The sequence below is a fragment of the Salvia miltiorrhiza genome, chromosome 2 (assembly GCF_028751815.1).
Source record: "Salvia miltiorrhiza cultivar Shanhuang (shh) chromosome 2, IMPLAD_Smil_shh, whole genome shotgun sequence".
NCBI classification, from domain to species: domain Eukaryota; kingdom Viridiplantae; phylum Streptophyta; class Magnoliopsida; order Lamiales; family Lamiaceae; genus Salvia; species Salvia miltiorrhiza.
Window position 1 is genome coordinate 24860905 of NC_080388.1, and position 7478 is coordinate 24868382.

Sequence of the window (7478 nt, forward strand, 5' to 3'; positions counted from 1 at the left end):
TATATCTTGCTTTATTTAATATTACTATATTATATTTATAATTATATTTTATGTATTTGTGAATTTCGTACCCGTGCATACGCACAGGTTAAAATACTAGTGAACTATTAACCCAAACCTCTTTAGTCCACTATAGCTAAAGCCCAATCTGCGCATATAGGTTACACTCACCAGAAAATTCCAACCCTTTATCTCTCTACATGTTTCTCTCTTTTACTTCATCTTTAGCTTTTCTTTTTACTTGGCCCAACCGTCATCTCAACTCTAATGTTAGACCCAAAAATATTGTATTTTTTGCTTTTCCTTTTTACTTGGCCTAACCGTCATCTCAACTCTAATGTTAGACCCAAAAATATTGTATTTTGTCCTTTTTCTTTTTACGTGGCCCAACCGTCATCTCAACTCTAATGTTAGGTCCAAAAGTATTGTATTTTTTCCTTTTCCTTTTTACTTGGCCCAACCGTCATCTCAACTCTAATGTTAGACCCAAAAATACTGATATTGTATTTTTTTCCTTTTCCTTTTTTACTTGCCCCAACCGTCAGGCCTCCTCATCTCAACCCTAATGTTGCACAAAAATATCATACTTTGATATCCATATTTAACATAAATCCACTCCAACTTTGCACCAAACTTGGCCCAGCTTTTACACTATCACCAACCCCCAACCCTCTATCAAATTTGGTGAAAGTATGTGGGGTTTCACGCCATTTCACTTAGATTCTACACTAACTTTGGGGAAATTGAATGGTGTTATATCTAATTTGATGCTAGTTTGAACGAATGTTTTGAAGAATATTTTGAATATGCATGTTGATAGTTATGGGTGAACATAATACTTTTGACTATATTATTTTCATGTGGAGATCGGATATGTAAGAACTTTGATAGCTAAATCCAAACTTAAGGCAATAAAAGAAGAAAAAACACATAGTGACAGATAAATGGACTAGAAACTAATTTTATGATATAGCGAAGAAACTAATATTTACAGAAATTAAATCTAAACAAGCTGTGAGTGAAAACCCAACAGGAAGAGGAACTCATTGGGTATTTTGCATGTATACAAATGCAAAGTAGATTGTATTTATACACCCTTGTGTTGATCTTCAAAACATGAATGGCGCAGGCGAAAATGCGGGCATTGCGCTTGAAATGTGGGCCCTCCTGCATCACCAAACAATCAACTTTAAATGTTACTCCTTAATTAACAAATGTACAGTGAATTCACAAATATACGTCGACGTCGACGATGAAGAGCAATATGTTCTATAATTAATAGGAGGGTTCTCTTTCAACCAATAGGTCGGAAGTTCGAGTTAGTATGTTTTTTCCTTTATTTGAGTGTTTAAGAAAAAAAAAAATCACTTATACGTATAACTAAAATGGAGTGCCCACATTTAGCTGACGATAACAATTTATTTCAGAAAGATGTATTTGAAACTTGAGAAAGAATTGTGTTGCTTAATTTGTATATATACTTTGTTTTCTCTTGAAGCATAGTTACATATAATTTTGATAATCTAGTATCAAATTCAAAGAGTACACTTAACTTCCAATATTTGTTTGTTTAATTATTAAGAAGTTGAGTTTCCAAATCAAACAATAATCACCGATTGAGCTTATTAAAATTTATTATTATCACAGTTAAAATTTAATTGATATGGATGCACCAAATACCGGAAAGTACGTCTCCTGTTAAAGTGGCTTAACTATGGTACACACATGAGATGAGAAGTTAGCACAAAATTAGGGCAAAAATTAGAATAAAATTGAAGTCCGAAATTGGTCAATAATCGTTGAAAATAGGTCACATTACCGGTAATCGTCGTGAGCGAGGGACCGGCGCCGATCTCTTTGGGACATGGAGGCGACCTTCCTCTTTAGGCTGCGCTGCCAGCCCTCCGCCGGCTGTCGGACATTATTAATTTTCCCCGCGGTTAGCACATCTTCCGATATCGATGACAGCGAAGGCCGCCAGTCATGGCCACCGCCCCTCGCTCTATCATGCTTCCGCGCCGCGCGGCGGAGAGGCTTCTCCACCACTAACAATCTCGCGTCGTCCGGTTGCCGACGTGTCTCCGACGACGATGATACACAACAACCGACGAGTTCCAGCAAAAACTTCATGGCTTAGAACGCAGAGAGTCTTAAGAGAATCGATTAATTAACCGAAACAGTGGAAACGTGCTAGACGTTCAGCGCATTCGCGCACTCTTCATTTTGTCAATCCATGTTGGTGTAGTTTCTGAGAGAGAGAGAGAGAGAGAAAGAGGAATCATGCGTTGTGTGTTGTTGCTATTGAAGTTGTGATGAAGTGTTATATTAATAGATAGGTGGTGTGGTTTTGTCCTTATCTAGAATGAGGATATTAATGCGCCATCAAATCAAGAGTTTCCGCTAAATAGTTGGGGGCGTTGGTTTTGGTTCGGTGAATATTATACAGTGGATAAAACTGGTATGATTGAACATAATTTAATTTGAATAATTAATTAAATTACGGATTGAGTTATTTAGTATATACGGGCTTAATTTTACAAATCAAATATTTAATTAAATTAAATTATTTTATGAATCATAGTTTTATCACTCAAAATTATATCTGCAGTTATACTTATTTGTGGTTTGTTTTATCATTCCCAAAATGCCATATGTGTGGGAGTATGGAGGTGCCGTATCCGTGAGTGAATAAAGGATAGCTACTGTATTTGGAATCTATCCGAATTTATTTGGGATATGATTAACCGTAGCCATTGCTTAGGAATGGCGATGGTGTGAATATATATCTCCTTGTAAGTAGTCACTCACTTAATCCATATTGTTTGTATTTCATAGCAAATAGTGTTACGATCTTATATTTCATGTGGAACCATTATTACTTTTTATCTATGTTGATATATATATATATATATATGCAGTGTAAATAAATAAATAAATAAAGAGTAAAATAATGATTCTAAGCAATTAACCCCAGAATATTAATAATGATAAACAAGAAAGGTAACGAGAAACAAGTATGCTGACATTATATCCCACTCAAAATCGATGACATATATGCCACACCACATTCCTCGAAAACGACGTCGCATCCCTGTACCATGAACTTTGATCGCGGGAACATGCTAGATAAAGATGTTGCCACCATGTTTTACGTGTTTAATGATTTATTTATATTTATATTTGACGACCACTTTCGATTATATAATGGTAAACTGTATGAGAAGATTTTGTAGTTGGAAATAAATCCACTCCGCCTACTGCCCGATCGCATTAAGGTCGTCTATCCGTTCCTTTTAATTTCTTGACATAGGTATTTATTTTCCGTCAAAAAAAAGACTTAGGTATTTATTTTTTGGTTGAATTTATCAATAGATATTAATAAATTCTAAGCTATAATTGCTTAGCTTTTAAGCGTAATTTATGTCTCTTAACTCGCAATAATTTGATTGATGAGATACCAAATGGGCAATCGCGTTGCTCCCATATTGAATTGAAGCAACTGAAGCCATACTTTATTTATAGTGAGAATTCTCTTCCTTAGCCAAAATGAGATAGTTTGTGACTTATATAGCCACCACTTATAAAATATGATTTTATGGGTCAAAAGCCATTGAAAGTACATTGTTACCCTTACTAATTGGTGAATAAAAATAAAGAGAAAATAAATTTATTTCACCCACCAACCTCTTCTCATTCTCTCTCTCTCTTCTTCATTCTCATTTTCTCTTTCTTTCTCCATTAATGAACTCAAAGCTTGCATATCTTCTTCTTCCTTCATTCTTTGATTTTCGCCGGTTTTCTTGGACCGTACAATAGAATTTAATGTGATAGTAAATGTTAATCTAAGATAGATTGGTGAAGAAATTGATGAAAAGTGGGTGTAGGGTTCTTCTTCCTCATTCTTTTCTTTCTTTTGGGTGAAAACCCACGAAAATTTGCTGTAAAAAATCATGATTTTTTTTATCTGAAAACACTTGGGTTGGGCGAAATTCTTTGGGCATTCTGATTGTATTTAGGTTTGTATGTTAAATTCATAGCAAATGTATCAATTGTATTTTTATTTTCTGATTTTTGTGAGAATATTGCAGTACACAGTAGCCTCTGCGTAAATGACACAGTTAAGACTATATTGATATCAAAATCATGATTTGTTATTTTGTAATGATAAAATTTAGTTTTTTTCAAGTCTAAGACCACATTGAGTGTGAAAAATATAAAATAAATGCTTGATTTTGAGGACACGGCTGAGAGATATGAAGGTGTTCTTAGCTACACTGTTGAGCTCAATTGTGCATGGGTGTTTATGTTGATTGTGTTGTATTTGTAAATGACATTTATTGTTTTGTAATGATAAAATTTAGTTTTTTCACGTCTAATACCACATTAAGTGTGAAAAATATAAAATAAAAATAAATGCTTGATTTTGAGGACACAGCTGGGAGATATGAAGGAGTTCTTAGCTACACAGTTGTGTTTTACAATAACACAGTCAACATAAACACCCATGCACAATTGAGCTCAACTGTGTAGTTAGAAACACAGTTGCATCCACAACGACACAGTTGTAAAACATCAACTACGTACAAAGTCAATCAACTGTGTAAATAATATACAATATTAATTAAATTAAATTAAATAATATACAATATACACAATTGACTATAATACGTACACAGTTGTATAATAATCTAATTAATTAATTATTATTGAATTTATTCAACATTTAATTATACAATTATACAGTTGCATAATTAAATGTTGTGCACAGTTGAACTATATACATAGTTGACATATTATTTATGAATTAAAATTTTAAATGTTTCTTATTAAAAATTAATTAATATTTAATTTTATTAATTTAGTTAGTTAATTAATTTACTAATTAATAATACTACTTAATTTTTATTTTGCGCACCATTGACTATAATACGTGCATAGTTGATTCTATTTGTACACGTTTGATCAAAATCAAATATGTAAATAATTAGCTTAATTATTTCTTATTAAAATTAATTAATATTTAATTTTATTAATTTATCTAGTTAATTAAATTACTAATTAAGCACGTTATTTTTCAATGAATTTCAAGCGCATAAAAATCATAATTATTACGTGATTATATATATGTACAAAGTTGACTAATTTGTACACGGTTGATTTTAATTGTTCTGCACAGTCCAGTTTTCTATACACAATCAACTATCAACAATTGAATACATTTACTAATTTATATGCACTTCTTTTAGACAGAAGTGTGCAACCTCTTAGAGCATTAAACAAAAGCTTCTCAGCAACTTCTTCTGATTCTTTGTGGACAAGATCATGAACCAAGGATTTCTCCATTGCTTCTTCAATGGAAAGACCCGTCAACTCTGCGACTTTGGCGTGTCACCCATTCTTTGTGTACAAATTCTTCATTTGTGCACTTATTATATCAATTGTGCACTATTTGAATTTTATCAATTGTGCACTTTCTATATCAATTGTGCACTTATTATATCAACTGTGTATTTATTTTCTCAAGTGTGTATGAGTATTCAATTGTGTAAATAACAAATATGTTGAAAAATAAGCAAGTTAACCAACAAATTATAAAGCAATAAGTGAAATTAAGTATTCAAATGTTTAAGTAAACATTATATTCAATAAAATGAGTTAATTGTGTTCATATACATCACTCGCTCAAACATATTGAACATATATCACATGTAACTTAAGTCTAATAAGTGTATATGTTAGTGTGCATATAATAGCATCTTAGTAATTTACATGTGTTTCATTAAAAACAAATATCCAATTTGATTTGTTAACCATTGAAATGAATTTAGGAGGTTTCAATTTCTTAATTTTCATTGCCCAAACACCCTCAAATCGGCCAAAAGGAATAGTTATACGGTGCACAATTATAGTACACAGTCGAATGCATACACAGACCACAGTTGTGGGCTAATTACTCTTTAAATGGGGCATATTTTAGTAATTGAGATGCAATTAAGTGAAATTAAGTATTCAAATATATTAGTAAACATTATATTCAATAAAATGAGTTAATTGTGTTCATATTCATCACTCGCTCAAACATATTGAACATATATCACATGTAACTTAAGTGTATATATTATTGTGCATATAATAGCATCTTAGTAATTTACACGTGTTTCATTAAAAACAAGTATTCAATTTGATTTGTTAACCATTGAAATGAACTTAGCAGGTTCAATTTCTTAATTTTCATTGGCCAAACACCCTCAAATCGGTCAAAATGAATAGTTTTACGATGCACAATGACAGTGCACAATAACAGTACACCGTCGAATGTATACACAATTGTGGGCTAACTACCCTTTAAACGGGGCATATTTTAGTAATGAGATGCAATTAAGTGAAATTAAGTATTCAAATGTATTAGTAAACTTTATATTCAATAAAATGAGTTAATTGTGTTCATATTCATCACTCGCTCAAACATATTGAACATATATCACATGTAACTTAAGTGTATGTGTTATTGTGCATATAATAGCATCTTAGTAATTTACACGTGTTTCATTAAAAATAAGTATCCAATTTGATTTGTTAACCATTGAAATGAACTTAGCAGGTTCAATTTCTTAATTTCCATTGTCCAAACACCCTCAAATTGATCAAAATGAATAGTTCTACGGTGCACAATGACAGTGCACAATAATAGTACACAGTCGAATGCATATACAGTTGTGGGCTAACTACCCTTTAAACGGGGCATATTTTAGTAATGAGATGCAATTAAGTGAAATTAAGTATTCAAATGTATTAGTAAACTTTATATTCAATAAAATGAGTTAATTGTGTTCATATTCATCCCTCGCTCAAACATATTGAACATATATCACATGTAACTTAAGTGTAGTAAGTGTATGTGTTATTGTGCATATAATAGCATCTTAGTAATTTACACGTGTTTTATTAAAAACAAGTATCTAATTTGATTTGTTAACCATTGAAATGAACTTAGCAGGTTCAATTTCTTAATTTCCAATGTCCAAACACCCTCAAATCGATCAAAATGAATAGTTCTATGGTGCACAATGACAGTGCACAATAACAGTACACAATCGAATGCATACACAGTTGTGGGCTAACTACCCTTTAAACGGGGTATATTTTAATAATTGAGATGCAATTAAGTGAAATTAAGTATTCAAATGTATTAGTAAATATTATATTCAATAAAATAAGTTAATTGTGTTCATATCCATCACTCGCTCAAACATATTGAACATATATCACATGTAACTTAAGTGTAGTAAGTGTATATGTTACTGTGCATATAATAGCTTTTTAGTAGTTTATATGTGTTTCATTAAAAACAAGTATCCAATTTGATTTGTTAACCATTGAAATGAACTTAAAAGGTTCAATTTCTTAATTTTCATTGCCCAAACACCATCAAATCGGCCAAAATGAGTAGTTCTACGATACACAATGACAGTACACAG

General features: G+C 31.7%; 1 protein-coding gene across 1 annotated transcript; it reads right to left on the reverse strand.

Moving 5' to 3' along the window:
- Positions 1–945: 945 nt before the first annotated feature.
- On the reverse strand, positions 946–2314 carry LOC131007814 (uncharacterized). Its single transcript, XM_057934730.1, has 2 exons — positions 1820–2314; positions 946–1167 (listed from the first exon to the last, which is right to left on the reverse strand). Exons 1-2 carry the CDS (start codon positions 2128–2130, stop codon positions 1110–1112), a joined length of 369 nt encoding a protein of 122 aa, XP_057790713.1. The 5' UTR covers positions 2131–2314; the 3' UTR covers positions 946–1109.
- Positions 2315–7478: the final 5164 nt, after the last annotated feature.